Raw genomic sequence first — 18685 nt, forward strand, 5'->3', positions numbered from 1 at the left:
TAAAAACGTAACTAGTCATATGATTAAACTTGACATAGAACATAGCCCCAATGGCTGGTGACTGTTCATAGGAGCATCAAAACTAAGTCTGAAATCAGTGTTAGTGAACAGTGGAAATGCGTTGCCATCAATTTCAATCGGTTGTGCAGTACACGGGAAGGACGCATATGCCAACATGGAAAAACCGTTGATAGTACACTCATGTGCAGAAAAAACATAACACCTTGAATGACTAGAGTGGGACCATCATATTCACAGGACACGTACATCAGTATGTTCTGCGTAAATGATTAACATTTCAGTTTCCTCGTTTCAGTATGTGTCCTGTTGCCTAGTAGGCACAGGTTTCGCCCATCGACGCGTATAAAGCGTGAATGACGTCCTGTGGTGTAGCCATCTATGCTGAATTCACCTCGTTTCATCAGTGGTGCTTAGCATTGGGTCGCAGCACTGCACTCGGCTTTCCACCATAACCCCCACATTTGCGACTGGTGACAGGTGAGGTGACGTAGCGGGCCAGGGAAAAAGGCTGACATCCTGTGACATCAGAAGGACGTGTTCGTGTTCATGCATTGTCTTGCTGAAAAATTGCATCTTGAGTGTTATGTAGAATGAATATGGCTACGGTTCGCAGGATGCCTTTCACAGAGCTGACAATGGTGTCAGTGCCCCGGACATGCACCAACTGTGATTTGTTGTTGTGCCCACAATCACCCAACACCATAAGGTCTTGAGTTGGCGCTGTGTGTCTTGTGACAGCCAGAGCGAGAGCACCAGCAGCAGCGAGTACTGTTTGTATAAAGCATTTATTTTGCATTTTGTTTACGACCATCCACTAAGGAAGGGATTCTATTTGTGTTTATCTGCTCTGCATAGTAACTAACAGTTCTTGATAAAACTTTACGTAGTTTTCGTGCTAGATTTCTTAGTGTTTTCTTGATCGTTTAGAACAGAAAGCGCCCTAAAACCGTCTTTTGTTTGTTTCGCGGCCGTTAGCCACTATTCACTTGAATCAGCAGTTGTCTTGTGACAGCCAGAGCGAGAGCACCAGCAGCAGCGAGTACTGTTTGTATAAAGCGTTTTTGTACTTATTTGCTGCGCTTAGCTTTTAAATAGTTTTTCTGGGAAAACCTAGCGTAGTTTTCGCGTCTCGTATTTCAGTGAGTGTTTCTTGATTATCAGAGTAGCTCATCAGAAGATTATCTTGGGAATTTGTCACCGTATAGAGTAGGGTAAACATAGTCATGTGTAGGGACTGTGGTTGTTGTGAGCGGACGCAAGGAGAATTGGCCACTCTTCGGGGGCAGGTGGAGGCTTTGTCTGTTAGGCTCATCGAGCTCGAGGCGCAGGCGTCGGCTCGTAGTGGCGTTGGGGCAACTGTGGTGAGACCTATGCCTACTTCGGTGGCCTTGGAATCATATGGAACCCCTGATGTCGCTGCGTCTTCCGGCAGTGAGCATCTTACCGGTCAGCCATCACTCCAGGGTGAATGGCGGACAGTGGTGGGCTCGCGCGTGCCTGGCCGAAAGGCGAAGGTGGGATCTGGCCGCGTGGCAGCTGCCTTACCCCTTTCCAACAGGTACGGGGTGCTTCCTAGTGGTGATGACATCGTTTCCGAGCCACCACAGGATGCCTCGCCTGTGGGGCCAGTGGCCGATTCTCCGGCAAGGTCCCGACAGTCACAGAGGGCGGGCCTATTAGTTATAGGGAGCTCCAACGTTAGGCGGGTTATGGAGCCCCTCAGGAAAATAGCGGGTAGGTCGGGGAAGAATGCCAGTGTGCACTCGGTGTGCTTGCCGGGGGGTCTCGTCCGTAATGTGGAGGAGGCCCTTCCGGCAGCTATTGAACGCACTGGGTGTGACCGGCTGCAGATAGTAGCACATGTCGGAACGAATGACGCCTGCCGCTTGGGTTCTGAGGCCATCCTTGGTTCCTTCCGGCGGCTGGCTGATTTGGTGAAGACAACCAGCATCGCACGCGGAGTGCAAGCTGAGCTTAATATCTGCAGCATAGTGCCCAGAGTCGATCGCGGTCCTCTGGTTTGGAGCCGTGTGGAGGGTCTAAACCAGAGGCTCAGACGACTCTGTGACTATAATGGTTGCAAATTCATCGACCTCCGTTATTGGGTGGAGAACTTTAGGGCCCCCCCTAGACAGGTCAGGCGTGCACTACACACCGGAAGCAGCTACTAGGGTAGCAGAGTACGTGTGGCGTGCACACGGGGGTTTTTTAGGTTAGAGGGACCCCCCCCTTGGGCGAAACGATAAAATACCTGACGGCTTACCAGAGAGGACATTATCATCGTTGATAAAGAACGTCCGTCCTCAGAGACCAAAAACAGGAAAAGTTAACGTAATATTGGTAAACTGCAGGAGTATCCAGGGCAAGGTTCCTGAATTAGTATCTCTTATTGAAGGAAATAGTGCGCATATAGTATTAGGAACGGAAAGTTGGTTAAAACCGGAAGTGAACAGTAACGAAATCCTAGACACAGAATGGAATATATACCGCAAGGATAGGATAAACGCCAATGGTGGAGGAGTATTTATAGCAGTAAAGAATTCAATAATATCCAGTGAAGTTATTAGCGAATGCGAATGTGAAATAATCTGGGTTAAGTTAAGTATCAAAGGTGGGTCAGATACGATAGTCGGATGCTTCTATAGACCACCTGCATCAGCAACCGTAGTAGTTGAGCGCCTCAGAGAGAACCTGCAGAACGTCGTGAAGAAGTTTCGTGATCATACTATTGTAATAGGGGGAGACTTCAATCTACCAGGTATAGAATGGGATAGTCACACAATCAGAACTGGAGCCAGGGACAGAGACTCTTGTGACATTATCCTGACTGCCTTGTCCGAGAATTACTTCGAGCAGATAGTTAGAGAACCAACTCGTGAAGCTAACGTTTTAGACCTCATAGCAACAAATAGACCGGAACTTTTCGACTCCGTGAATGTAGAAGAGGGTATCAGTGATCATAAGTCAGTGGTTGCATCAATGACTACAAGTGTAATAAGAAATGCCAAGAAAGGAAGGAAAATATATTTGCTTAACAAGAGTGATAGGGCACAAATCGCAGAATATCTGAGTGACCACCATCAAACGTTCATTTCTGAGGAAGAGGATGTGGAACAAAAATGGAAAAAATTCAGAAACATCGTCCAGTACGCCTTAGATAAGTTCGTACCGACTAAGGTCCAAAGCGAGGGGAAAGATCCACCGTGGTATAACAATCATGTACGAAAGGTACTACGGAAACAAAGAAAGCTTCCTCATAGGTTTAAGAGTAGTCGAATCATAGCTGATAAGGAAAAGCTGAACGAAGCGAAAAAGAGCGTAAAGAGAGCAATGAGAGAAGCATTCAACGAATTCGAACATAAAACATTGGCAAACAATCTAAACAAGAATCCTAAAAAGTTTTGGTCATATGTAAAATCGGTAAGCGGATCTAAATCCCCTTTTCAGTCACTCGTTGACCACGATGGCACCGAAACAGAGGACGACCGAAGAAAGGCAGAAATACTGAATTCAGTGTTCCGAAACTGTTTCACTGCGGAAAATCGTAACACGGTCCCTGACTTCAGCCGTCGCACGGACGCCAAAATGGAAAATATTTAAATAAACGATATCGGAATTGAAAAACAACTGCTATCACTTAGTAGCGGAAAAGCATCCGGACCAGACGAGATACCCTTAAGATTCTACAGTGATTATGCTAAAGAACTTGCCCCCTTTCTATCAGCAATTTATCGTAGATCGCTGGAAGAACGTAAAGTACCTAGCGACTGGAAGAAAGCGCAGGTCGTTCCCATTTTCAAGAAGGGTCATAAATCAGATGCGAATAATTATAGGCCTATTTCGCTTACGTCAATCTGTTGTAGAATAATGGAACATGTTTTGTGTTCTCGTATTATGACGTTCTTAGATAATACAAATCTCCTTCATCATAACCAACATGGATTCCGCAAACAGAGATCATGTGAAACTCAGCTCGCCCTATTTGCCCAAGAAATTCACAGTGCCGTAGACACTGGCGAGCAGATTGATGCCGTATTCCTGGACTTCAGGAAGGCATTTGATACGGTTCCGCACTTACGTTTAGTGAAAAAAATACGAGCTTACGGAATATCGGACCAGGTTTGTGATTGGATTCAGGATTTCCTAGAAGAAAGAACACAACATGTCATTCTTAACGGTTCAAAATCTGCAGATGTAGAGGTAATTTCGGGAGTACCGCAGGGAAGCGTGATAGGACCTTTATTGTTTACAATATACATAAATGACTTAGTTGACAACATCGGTAGCTCCGTGAGGCTATTTGCAGATGACACGGTTGTCTACAAGAAAGTAGCAACATCAGAAGACTCGTACGTACTCCAGGAGGACCTGCAGAGGATTAATGCATGGTGCGACAGCTGGCAGCTTTCCCTAAACGTAGATAAATGTAATATAATGCGCATACATAGGGGCAGAAATCCATTCCAGTACGATTATGCCATAGGTGGTAAATCATTGGAAGCGGTAACGACCGTAAAATACTTAGGAGTTACTATCCGGAGCGATCTGAAGTGGAATGATCACATAAAACAAATAGTGGGAAAAGCAGGCGCCAGGTTGAGATTCATAGGAAGAATTCTAAGAAAATGTGACTCATCGACGAAAGAAGTAGCTTACAAAACGCTTGTTCGTCCGATTCTTGAGTATTGCTCATCAGTATGGGACCCTTACCAGGTTGGATTAATAGAAGAGATAGACATGATCCAGCGAAAAGCAGCGCGATTCGTCATGGGGACATTTAGTCAGCGCGAGAGCGTTACGGAGATTCTGAACAAGCTCCAGTGGCGGACACTTCAAGAAAGGCGTTACGCAATACGGAGAGGTTTATTATCGAAATTACGAGAGAGCACATTCCGGGAAGAGATGGGCAACATATTACTACCGCCCACATATATCTCGCGTAATGATCACAACGAAAAGATCCGAGAAATTAGAGCAAATACGGAGACTTACAAGCAGTCGTTCTTCCCACGCACAATTCGTGAATGGAACAGGGAAGGGGGGATCAGATAGTGGTACAATAAGTACCCTCCGCCACACACCGTAAGGTGGCTCGCGGAGTATAGATGTAGATGTAGATGAATTCAATCACTGTGTTGCCAGTCCCCCTATCTACGGCGATCCAAAGTGTGGCCATCTATTACAAAGAAACAGAACCTGGATTCGTCCAAAAACATTATCTGACGCCATTCCTACACCCAGTGACCTCCTTCTATATCCCACGGCCGTCTAGCAGGTTTCTGCACATTCGCCTAAGATAGCACATGCCGTAGTAAACTGTCACCCCTGATAGTGTACGATATGTTCCACTCTTCCGTCAGAGCCGAGGAGTATGCAGATCCGCCCTGCAAGGCTATTCGGATGATGTGTCGATCTTCTCAGGGGCTGGTCTGGGTGGTGCGACCTGACTCATCTCGTCATGTGCTACGCTTTCCGTGAACCATTCTGCACACACTCGTTGCACTGCTTAAGTATTTGGTCGTACACGATCAGCAGTTTGCCGGATGGCACATTGTTTCATACCAATAATGCACCCTCCTTAAAGCTCACTGATTTGACGGTAAGTTCGCGCATACTTCTGCGAGTAATCCTGCACGTCTGCTCAACTCTCACTTTTCCATTTCCTTCGGTTTATAGCGACAACGAGAGCCGCAGGCACATTTAGGTAGTGTTGCACCGACATATCGATTTTGACTTTGAACGCGTGGGCCGACATGGTTCAAATGTTAAATATTTCTGCAGAACATACTAACGTACATGTCATGTGTATATGAATGTCTTGTCTCCAGAAGGTGTATATATTTTAGTGAATACAACTGGAATATCTGTGGTGACTTCAAAGCTCTGGCCGTACTTCTTGGCCTGTAGCTCGGCTACCCAAAATATTGCTGTTTTCTGTGCAAATAGGTTTAATCGAGAACTTTATTAAGAGTGTGAACCAAGACAAAGACGCATTCAACTTAAATCTGAGTAAATTTACACGAATTACTGGAAGTAAAATCAGGAAGTGAGTATTTATTCGACCCCAAACTCCCATGATCCTGAATCTGATGCACTGTTACAAGATAAAGAGAAGACAGCATGGAATTCTTTCCCAGACTTGGTCACAGAATTCTTGGGAAACTTCCCGGCACAGAATAGAAGGACGTAGTGAAGCACCTTATATCATCGTAAAAAGCAGTGGGCAGCTATACGTCTCTGAAAATATTTATGTTACACCCCACTTAGACTTCTTCCCAGAAAATTGATGAGCAGTCGGCGATGCACAAGCGGAACATTTTCACCAATTCATACCGACAAAGAGAAAACGATGTCAGGGCGTTGGAGCAAGTCTAAACTGGCTCATTATTGCTCGACGATCTCTGGAGATGTTCCAAAACCACAATACAAGGGAAAGGTAAAAAGGAGCCGTTTTTAACATCCAAGTAAGTTATGTTCTTATCACTTCGACTGTGTGCACTCCTGTTTATTTCTCATTAAGACTAGATAACACTGACCCTTTATCTCCTTAAACTCGTACCATTTTCTTGTCATTTTCGTATTTAGCATCATCGATTTTATAACAAAATTCAATTTACATTTCTGGAACATGAAAAATGGCAAATATTGTTGTTCAGTGTTGTTGGTGACCTGCAGAACTTGCCTGAAAATGGGACTGAAACATGCTCAAATTGACATCATGCATTTAAGACATATTAAAAAACAAAATTTTGGAGGTAAGTGTATTTGAGACGAAGAATCGAACAGTAAAATGGCTGCATGATCCTAATGAAAATGCACTATCTAGCTGTGGCGTAATGTATCAATGGCCACCTGCGTTGGGTGGTCAGCGAGCTACAGTGCCACACGAGTGACCCAGAATTCGCTTTCCGGTACTGTCAGGGACTTTTTCCTCTGTTGGAGGGCTGCTACAGGGTGCACTCAGCAGTGTGACGACAACTCAGGGGCTACTCAACCGAATAGTAGCATTTAGAAGGTGCAGATACCCGGCAACGTCGGGAGAGTGGTGTACCGACTGCATGCCCAGCAAACCACGTTCGATGGCGCCACTGGCCGAGGATGAAACGACGGTCGGTAGAACCTGAGGGGCTTCTCTAGCGCCATAATGGGGAACTTCATCTTTTACAATGTATCAATATTGTAAATGCCGTTGGTGTCAGGAAAAATAATTGTGCTCCAACGTGACGTTTTAGGGGTTCGACATTTTATCAGAGATTGTTCACAGAATTTATGGAGAACCAGGATGTAGAAACCTCATCGCTGACCAGTTAGACCTAACAAATTACCTGGTAGCAACCACAGAAACAACTGTGTACTGTACGTAATAAGCTTAAGACATACATATCATCTAAGACAGAGAGGATTTTATTTGTAATTCAGAATGCTGGTTTGTCACAGAACAATTGACTTAGTCCATTTTGAAGTTAAAATCTTCTATATTCTGAGATCGTGTCATAGACTCTGGTTAGCTGAACCGGGGAAACAGAACATCCCCATGAAGATACCAGCAGAAGGATCGAAGCGTAGATTGTGTAAATGAAGAGGACTGTGACCCGACCTACCAAACTACAAGATTTTTCTTTCGCTAATATCGGTCAAAATAGCCTGCAAATTTATAAAACAGAGGATTTCACTTGAATGGTCCTGTTGCTGCTCAGAGGCCGCGTCAATTGGCAAACGACTTCGGTTTTAGGTCTGCGAAGGAGTGAGTGAAGGTTTTACGGACTGGTTAATTATTGTACATTCACTTCTATGTTCCAGAGAAAACCTTACGGTGTGTGGGGGGAGTACTTCGTGTATCATTGCGGTCTTCCTCTTTATTTCACCAGTCCTGAATCATCCGTGGGAAGAGCGACCGATGATAAGTTTTAGCACGAATTCCTCTGATGATCTGTCACAAACGCTTGGGAAACTGTTTATGAGAGGAAGTAATCTCTCAGTGTTCTCTTTGCACCAACAAATATTTAATTTTTGATGAAATTTTGGGTTTCTGCTACGATTGTGTTTATTAATCCAAATCGTGATTGGACTATTTTTAGCTATAGACTACACCTCTTCTATCGTAATTTCTCAGACATTTCGACACTTAACTTCTCCGTGACATAAATTTCTCTTTAGCGTCCGTCGATGTAGTTGAATGTGAATCTCCGCCTTCACGCTTTCATGCTTACTAAGCGATCTCGTAAGTAAACGTGTTGAAACTTCCTGGCGCATTAAAACTGTGTGCCAGACCGAGACTCGAACTCGGGACCTTTGCCTTTCGCGGGCAAGTGCTCTATCATCTGAGCTACCAAAGCACGACTCACGCCCCGTCCTCTCAGCTTTACTTTTGCCAGTACCCCGTCTCCTACTTTCCAAACTTTACAGAAGCTCTCCTTCGAACGTTTCAGAACTAGAACTCCTGAAGGAAAGGATACTGCGCGGTTCTACGCGCTTCAGTCCGGAACCGCACTGCTGCTACGGTCGCAGGTTCGAATCCTGCCTCGGGCATGGATGTGTGTGATGTCCTTAGGTTAGTTAGGTTTAAGTACTTCTAAGTTCTAGGGGACTGATGACTTCAGATGTTAAGTCCCATAGTGCTCAGAGCCATTTGAACCATTTTTTTGAAAGGATACTGCGGAGACATGGCGCCGGCACGGTAGCTCAGCGTGTTCGGTCAGAGTGTTAGCTGCCCTCTCTAATAAAAAAAAACTGAGTTAATCGATCAACAACGAACTTAAACAGATGTTCAAAAATGGCTTTGAGCACTATAGGACTTAACTTCTGAGGTCATCAGTCCCCTAGAACTTAAAACTACTTAAACCTAACTAACCTAAAGACATCACACACCTCCATGCCCGAGGCAGGATTCGGACCTGCGACCGAAGAGGTCGCGTGGTTCCAGACTGTAGCGCCTAGAACCGCTAGGCCACACTGGCAGGCTAAACGGATGTCTTACGACGTCCGCCCGAGCAGATGCAACGAACAAAAGCCAAAGGTAAAGGTCCCGACACTCCGCTGCAGAGTGAAAATCTCATTTTGGAAGTTAACATGTTGATTTTCCTTGGATATTCCTTACTTTTATGGGGGGGGGGGGGGGGGGGTGTTCAGGGTTGGGATTGGTGCAGAATAGATCGTAAGATGCGTTTCACGTAACCTTCTCATGGATTCCTCTCTTGTGTCAATTCCATTCTGAGTGTTGTACTTACAACCATATTCTCTACCTCCTCTATTAATCCTACGTATCACGAGTCCTAGATTGACGAAAAAACCTCGAAAATCAATAGAACGAGAGTTTTGTAAGACACCGCTGTCTACTGGCAGTGAAGAAATGTTTACATGACGTCTTTATGACCACTGAACATTGTTAAGGATGTGTACCAGTTCCTCCAAGTTTGATTCGGATCGCAAATACGAAAACACTTTGTTACGAAAACATTCTAGACAGATACGAGCTTCCAATTACATGAAATCGGCATACATGTACCTTCGAGAAAGAACCAGATGCACCGAAGAGAGGAGGACGCTGTGGAATCCGTATGCGACGTTACGAGGATTTCACGGCGGCGCTCGTGCCTGCCACATAAGCCAGTGCGGCAGTAACCTACAGTAACGCATTGGTTATCAGCGCCGTAATCTCCATAAGAATAACATTGCCGGAAGTGAGTTTTGGCGTTGTTGGCGGCGAAGATCTGGGTGTTTCTTTTCTCAGGGCTTACGACAATTGTGTCTGGAGTCAATCTGGCGAGTACAGACGATTGTAATGGGTGTATGTGCGCACGATGGCGAAAAGGGAAAGTGTGAAACCCAACACCGGGACATTACCTACTTTTCTCATAAAGCTCCAAGGGACTTAAGCTACACCTCGTTTTGTGAGGTCATTCTACATAAAGGAGTTGAGCAAAATCACGGAAACACGGGGAGAAGTGCCCGCCTGAACATAAATGCAGATACTGGCCAAGCCTGCAGGTTGCACTGCTGTATCTGATGAGGAGAGTCACCTGTGCGACGTCCTCAGTACGATGCAAGTATCCGTCGTGGTCAGAACAGTGTCCTGTGTAGACGTGAGTGCGTTCGTACGTGACGAACTGTGGCTGTTCGCATGTTGTGTGCTTCCGTAACCGAGGCAGCTGAAGCGTTTGCAGTTTCGAGAGGCACTGTATCGAAGATCTGTACCACATACAAGGAAGGCGGGAAAACATCATCCGCTAAATCTCAACGCGGAAGAGAGTCTGCGTTGACTGATAGTGACGCAAGATTGTTTGAAGAGGGTTGTGACGACTTATAAGTGGACGGACGGTGTCAAAGACACTCCAGAACTAGCGAGCTGGAAGTTCATAGCCACGCACGTCAGTTAGGAAGCAGACGTGGTGCCGAAGGCAGAAAACGTGGATGATGCAGCAATGAAACACTGTCATTTGGTCGAAATCTTGTTTCACGCTGTTCCAAGCTTTTAGTATACTTTATGTCGCAGGAGTGAAATGGCAGGGATTAGGCGATGATTTGGGAAGCCATGTCGTGGTAATCCATGGGAACCAAGGCTCCTCAGCATGGCCGCATTGCTTCCGAGGATTTTGTCGTCATTTTGGCCGATAAGGTCCATTCCACAGTATAGTGTTTGCGCTGCAATGTTCATATTGTTTTACAAGACGACAGGGCCATTTTCACACTGCTCGCATCGTCCAGGATGGTTAGTGAAAGTGCGGATGAAGCGTCGCACTTTTGCTGGTCACCAATAATATGCAACATTCGTGACCTCCTTTGGAGAGAAGGGTGCATGATCCATAATCACATCCATCATCCTTACCTTAACTTGCCACTATTTGCAGCGAATACATAGAAAGAAAGCTCCTTTATCATATAGCTACAATAGTATAGCAGGTCAGAAACTGGAAGCAGTTATTCCATAAATTATCTGGGAGTAGGTATTAGGAGTGATTTCAAATGGAATGACCATATAAAAATAATCGTCGGTAAAGCAGATGCCAGACTGAGATTCATTGGAAGAATCCTAAGGAAATGCAATGCAAAAACAAAGGAAGTACGTTGCACTACACTTGTTCGCCCCCTGCTTGAATACTGTTCACCGGTGTGGGATCCGTACCAGTTAGGGTTGATTGAAGAGATCGAGAAGATCCAACGGAGAGCAGCGCGCTTCGTTACAGGATCATTTAGTAATCGCGAAAGTGTTACGAAGATGATAGATGAAATTCAATGGAAGACTCTGCAAGGGAGACGCTCAGTAGCTCTGTAAGGGCTTTTGTTGAAGTTTCGAGAACATACCTTCACCGAGGAGTCAAGCAGTATATCGCTCCCTCCTACGTTTATCTCGCGAAGAGACCATGAGGATAAAATCAGAGAGATTAGAGCCCACACAGAGGCGTACCGACAATCTTTCTTTCCACGAACAATACGAGATTGGAATAGAAGGGAAAACCGACAGAGGTACTCAAAGTACCCTCCTCCACACACCGTCAGATGGCTTGCGGAGTATGGGTGTATATGTAGGAGTAGATGTATTTTCCAGAACGGATTTTCTTCAAAACCATATACAACCCGGAACGAGTGGAAGTTGTCTTAAATTCCAACGGGTTTCGTAGATAACGTAATTTGTTGTTTCCACATTTTTATCCACCCCCTGTAACTTTGTACGCACACTCCCATAAATACACACAGCTCCAGGGTAACGATGCGAAGGTTTAACCCGGGGCCCAGGCACAAAGTCTCTTGATTATCAACTACAGGCCACTTCTCCTCCATTTGCCACCCAGGTACTGGTGATGAGAATTTCTGTCATCATCAGAATTCGAACCAGACAACCTACAGTGAATGATATCTTCTACGCTAATATAAACGATGTTCCAAACTACAAGTATCCTTGCGCTCACGTATGATAATATGGCAGCAGCTCTTTCGCATACTTGGTAGAACAGATCAATAATGTATATTACGTAACGACTTCTGGTAGGATGGGTGAAATGCTACTTATCTATTCCGGAGGGTATGCGCTGCAGCGCAGAAATTGCTGTGCATAACGAAATCCGATACCGGGTCCCCGCGATTTGCGTATATTGGACTCCACAATGGGGCTACGGGGGCGGGGGAGAGGGTTTAGCATACGAATAAGAGCAGGGCTGCCACTGCTGAACCACGTGCTGTACTGGTCCGCCACTCTCATATTACAAACAGACTGCGTGACGTGATGGGGAAGATCATTTGTTTATTGATGTTGATGGTAGAATTTGTTATTGCGTAGTATCCATCCTTGCTCCAAATGACAGAACTCATTAGTACTCATAATTCAGAAACTTCTCAGGCATCTAGAACTCGTACAGAAAGCTTCTTTCTTTTGCCGTTTCCATAAATCATAAAGCCTTATTTACAATGGCCTTCCCAAAGGATTCTTCAGAAGCGCTGTCGCCCTTTGTGAAACTATATTTTGAAATTTCATTGAAGTACTACGATAACCGTGAAGCATAACTCTTTCCATTTTTGTAATACGCGGGCTGGTGTCACTATTTTTTCTGAAGTTTTTCTTGTGCTTGGTGTTGAAAATTCCGACCCAGTCTAGTAGGTACCATACTTTTGACGATCCGGAAAAAGACTTTCTTTGAGTTGAGATTGTGACTAATAACAGTGGCACTAAACAGTGTGAGATTTATTTAAAGACGCCATGGCTGTTAGCTTTTCTGATAGTATGATTAGTATGCGATTTATTCTGCTGTTTTGTGCACTGAATCACATTTTTGTACCACCATACGTCTCATGCGAACAAGGTTTTATTCATTTGTGGATTTCTCAATGGTTAAATAATTAATAAAATACTAAACTAAAATGCTCAATGGAATTTCGGCTACGGATGTTGTTATATCTGAATAGTAATTTGATCAATGCTACTTACTTCTACGGGAGTCACCATTAGTTGAATAACGAGGATTGTAATGGATGTCCGTGATCTGCCAGAAGTAACCTGCAACAAAAAATTCGTGAACTAAAGCAGTGTGCATACGAAGCATGTGTAAGTTTAATTTACTTACAGGAATCATTTTCCTTTGGCGTACATTGAACATTGCTTGGTTTACAATGAACTTTATGTGCCATATTTTCTGACTATTACCACAAGGTATACATGTGTCGTAACGTTCCCGAAACAGCAAAACTACCATTTAACTGTTTTTTATGGTCTGATGATTCGTGGTTGATTTTCTCATAAAGCAGAAAGAGCTAGCAAGTCAGACGGAGGAAAAGTGTTACCAGGTGCAAAACGCAATGTCAGGTGATATACATTTTTAAATACACATGAATGTGAATAATGTGGTGTCCGCAGACCAGTTTAGTTCAGTTATTGATACACCAATCACAGATTATACCTGACATAACTGCCAATATTACTTTATTTATTAAATTTATTTATATTATTTTAAAAATATTTAATTGCGAAAGCATTTTGGACGTTGAGTCTCTGAAAATTTGTATTTAGCTTTTCGGTTGGAAATAAGAAAATAAGTGTTCCAATTTTTCCCGTAATTCAACCCCTGAGAAGGAGAAATAAAATATAGAAATACTTTAGTTATATTAAAACATTTCTAAATTCATAGGTGCTCCGATTGAAAGGTGTGTAATACATGCATGTAATCTTTTGCAACTACAGTTTAATCTGTACATCGAGGATCCAATGACGGAAATAAAAGAAAGGTTCAACAATAGGATTAAAAAAGGTGAACGGATATCGATGAGAAGATTCGCTAATGACATTGCTATACTTAGTGGAAGTGAAGAATTATTACAGAACATGTTGAATGAAATGAACAGTCTAATTAGCGCAGAATATGGTTTGAGAGTAAATCGATAGAAGATGAGAGGTATCAGTAATGTGAACAGCGAGAAACTTAAAAATCGGAACTAGTGATCACGAAGTGTAACAACTTAAAGAATTCTGGTACCTAGGCATCGAAATAACCCATGACAGAAGGAGCAAGGAGGGCATGAAAAGCAAACCGGCACTGTCAAAACGGACATTCCTGTCCAAGAGAAATCTACTAGTTCGAAACACAGGCCTTAATTTGAGGCAGAAGTTTCTGAGAACGTTTGGAGCGCAGCATTGTATGGTTGTGAAACACTGACTGCGGGAGAAACGCAACAGAAGACAATAGAAGCATTTGAGATGTCGTGTGGCAGAAGATTGTTGAGAATTAGGTCCTCTTATATGGTAAGAAATGAGGAAGGTCGCCGCAGAGTCGGCGAGGAAAGGAATATATGCAAAAATTGACAAGAAGAGGGTGCAGGATGATAGGACATCTGTTAGGACATCAGGGAGTAACTTACACGGTTCTTGAGGGAGCGGTAGAGTGTAAAAACTATAGACGAACAGTGAGGTATAGTGGGTAAAAGCTACAGAGGAAGACGGACATTGGAATAAACGAAGCAAATATTTCAGGAAGTTGGTTGCCAGTGGTAATCTGAGATGAAAAGGCTGAAACAAGAGAAGAATTTGTGACGGGCCCCATTAAACCAGTCAGATGGCTGATGGCGCAAAAATGGAGAAACTATGAGAATTGGTGTTGAGTTCAAAAGATATATGTCTTAGCGGATGAAAGTTTCTCAGCAAATATCACAACAAGAAATCAAAAGGCCGAATTATCAAAGACCTCCGATTATAGCCACCAGAATCGCCTTTTGGTCAGAAGTATGTGTGTAAAATCCCATGCTTCTATAGCCCTAATTAGTGTGGAATGTTTACAAGAGAATTTTTTTCATAATGCGAGGCCACAGTCACAATATATTTCTTTAAAGTCAGTACCACCATTACACTGTTGTTTATTTACAGTGTTACAGTTACACTCACACAATCATGACTTCGGTTTCAAAGTGCCATTATCAAGTGTTTTAAATGTTATAAATTGCCTTAGATAGCACACTGTAGTATTAAAATACATTTGAAACACTTGATAATGGCACTTTGAAACCGAAATCACGATTGTGTGAGTGTAAATGGAACACTGTAAATAAACAACAGTCTAATGGCGGTGCTTACTTTAAATGAGTTTACACGATGTTGCAATTTGTGAATAACATAAAAATTCGATCAAAGAAATACTAAAAAGCCTGTGTACGCCACACGGTCTACCCCTGCAAAGCAATGACAACTAAGCTAGATTAATACTGTCGTAATAAATGTCATTCCAATATGTGAAATCTATTAACCATGTAAGTAAGGTGTCTAATGTTAAATCTTTTGTATAAAATGTGCTATTATTGTAAAACTCATGATATGCGCACTAAGTACTACACGTAGTACCTAGAGCCCAGTATACCCGTACTATGATATTTTAATTTTTTATCACCTGTGGTCTAGGGGTAGCGTCTTTAATTGGTAATCAAAACGTCCTCTGTCTCGGGTTCGAAACCGGCCACCGTTTAAAGTTTGTTTAATAATCAGCATTGGCGGCCGAAGGCGGTGGAGCGGACAAAGGTTCAGGGCACTCTTGTCCTAGGGGTGGGAAACAGCCCATAAAGGCGTAAGAACAGCAATGCTCAATGGCAAGAGGATACAGACGGCAATGGAAACCACTGCATTACAACACGAAACATGTACCCATAGGACATGTGACCTGAACTGTAAAAGTGTGATGATGATCTCTCCATTGGCAAAAGATTCCGCAATAGGCTCCATTCCGATCTCCGAGAGGCGACTGCCAAGGGGGGGGGGGGGGGGTGACCATGAGAAAATGATTGAATGGCCAACGACAGAATACAGTTCTACGAGTCGAGGCGTTTAATGTCAGAAGCTTGATCGTGGAAGCGAAGCTAGAAAATATTAAAAGGGAAATGGAAAGGCTCAATTCAGATATAATACGTGGCAGTGAACAGAAGACAAGGATTTCTGGTCAGATGGGTATAGGGTAATATCACTAGCAGCAGAAAATGGTATAACAGGAGTGGGTTTCGTTATGAATAGGAAGGTAAGGCATAGAGTGTTTTACTGTGAACAGTTCAGTGACAGGGTTGTTCTTATGAGAATCGACAGCAAACCAACATCGACAATGATAGTTTATACATGCCAACGTCGCAAGCTGAAGATGAAGAGACAGAGAAAGAATATAACGATATTGAAAGGGTAATACAGTCCGTAAAGGGAGATGAGAATCTAAGTCATTTGGGAATGGAATGCAGTTTTAGGGGAAGAAGAAAAGCTTACAGGAGAATATGTGTGTGGGTCCGGGGATGGGAGAGGAGAGAGAGACTAAATGAATTCTGTAATAAATTTCAGGTAGTAATAGCGAATACTCTGTTCAAGAATCACAAAATGAGAAGGTACGCATGGAAAAGGCCGGATGCTACGGGAAGATATCAGTTGGATTATATCATGGTCAGACATGGTTTTCGAAATCAGATACGGAATTGTAAGGCGTATCCAGAAGTAGATTGACACGGATCACAGTGTAGCAGTGATGAAGAGTGGGTTGGAGTTTAAGAGATTAGTCACGAATAATCAATACACCAAGAATTAATTCTCTAACGCTATAGGTACATCAATAAGTAATAGCTCAGTAGGAAGTCACAAAAGTTGGAAAGGAAAACATAGGTACAAAGAGGGTAACTGCGAAGAAACCATGGGTAATTGAAGGAATACTTCAGCTGATCGATGAAAGAGGAAAGTTCAAGAATGTTCACGGAAACTCAGGAATACACAAATACAAGTTGCTGAGGAATGAAATAATTAGGATGTGCGGAAATGTCTGCATGATAAATGTGGAGAAATCGGAAAGGAAATGATTGTCGGAAGGACTGAATCCACATATAGGAAAGTCAAAACAGCTTTCGGTGAAATTAAAAGCAAAGATGGTAACATCTGGAGCGCAACGAGAATTCCACCGCTAAATGCTGTGGAGAGAATGGATAAGCGGAAAGATTACAATAAAGTGCTCTATGAGGAAAACACATGTCTGATGTGATAGAAGAAGAAACAGGAGTCGATTTAAAAGACACAGGAGACCCAATGTTAAAATATAAGAGACCTTTGGATGACTTAAGACCAAAGAAGGCAGAAGAGATGTGTAAAATTGTCAGAATCTCTAAAAATCACCGTGGGAAATGGCATCAGAACCACTATTGACGTGGGTGTGAGGAACATATGAGTCTGGTGACATGCCATTTGACTTTCGGAAAAATATCATCCGCATAATTCCGAAGGCTGTGAGAGATGATAAGCGCGAGAATTATGACACAATAAGCTTAACAGCTCATGCACTCAAGTTGCTGACAAGAACGAAACACAGAAGAATGGAATAGAGAACTAGGATGAATTAGATGACGATCAGTTTGACTTTAGGTAAGGTAAAGGCAGCAGAGAGGCAATTCTTACGTTTCGGTTGTAATGGAAGCAAAACTAAAGAAAAACCAAGACACTTTCTTAGGATTTGTCGATCAGGATAAAGCGTTCGACAGTGGAAAATGGTGTACGATGTACCAAAGTCTGAGACAAATACGGGTAAGCTCTATAGAGAGGTGGGTAATACACATTATGTACAAGAGCCAAGAGTGAATAATAAGAGTGGACGGCCAAGAAGAAAGTGCTCGTATTAAAATGGGTGAAAGACAGGGATTTAGTCTTTCGCGCCTACTGTTCAATCCGCACATCGAAGAAGCAATGAGGGAAATAAAAGAAATGTTCAGGAGTGTGCGGTAGTAAGGATTCTTTTGTCCTGCACCAACCTGTGAACTCGTTGCAGCAGAGCACCGATACGAAAACCGAATAGAAACCTCCCGTGCTGCAACTATCAACTGCAACTCGCACTATTTCAAGAATCGGAAAAAGATGGAAACACTGGAATGCTTCGGTAAATTATGAACCTTGATAATGTACACGTTCACTGCCGAGCCCGTGCTAATCTTAACGTAGTCATGCACACACCCTTTCATTCACGTTAGCAAGTATATGGTAACATATTTCCAGAAATCTGAACAACTACTAAGCACGGATTATTCTTAAATGAAAATTCTCGCCACACTATTCATTTTTATCGGTGTCTAATGCATTCAAGTTTTTAGTCACCGATCAGCTCTATATGCCACGCAGAATTACTGTTTTCTCATACACAAAATTACTTAAGAAACCGTACTTAAAAAAAAAAAAAACACAGGGATAAATATGCCTTCACTTTACAACACTTTTGAGACATGTAGCACAACTAAAACCGGCGAACTATAGCTTCCTTCGGAGCTCGTACTACATAAGAAACGGCCATTGAAAGGCTGGGCCCCGACTGCTTACACTGCTGTAAGCATTTGCTACCTCCAAGAGAAAAGACTCGCGAAGCATATCTGTTCTGATTGGTCAGTTTTCTTTAAGACCAATAGAAAAAAATCATTCTGCTGCGTTAGTCCGAGATTTTTATGAGTAACCAATTAACAAACAACACACTTTAGAACTGTTCTTTTCCGAAATAAATATTTAACATTCTGATATTTTGTTTATACTTTACGTTATCAACTGTTTTCATTTACACTCTAATTAGATTTCCTTTTGCCATAAATTTACGGAGCTCATTATGATACAAAATTCCCCGTCGTCTTCATTCACACTGTTTTAAAATTTTCTCACGCTAATTCGTACAGTGTTTTATCAGTAGATCAATGTTCTACA

At 43.0% G+C, this 18685-nt stretch overlaps 1 protein-coding gene across 1 annotated transcript in view; it reads right to left on the reverse strand.

Moving 5' to 3' along the window:
- LOC124742251 (acid sphingomyelinase-like phosphodiesterase 3a) overlaps positions 1-18685 on the reverse strand; it is a 1292708-nt gene that overhangs the window by 199164 nt on the left and 1074859 nt on the right. The window contains exon 4 of the mRNA XM_047248799.1: positions 12941-13009. Within this exon, the coding sequence (XP_047104755.1) occupies positions 12941-13009 (69 nt within the window). The remainder of the gene's footprint in view (positions 1-12940; positions 13010-18685) is intronic.

The sequence above is a fragment of the Schistocerca piceifrons genome, chromosome 1, assembly GCF_021461385.2.
Source record: "Schistocerca piceifrons isolate TAMUIC-IGC-003096 chromosome 1, iqSchPice1.1, whole genome shotgun sequence".
NCBI lineage: Eukaryota > Metazoa > Arthropoda > Insecta > Orthoptera > Acrididae > Schistocerca > Schistocerca piceifrons.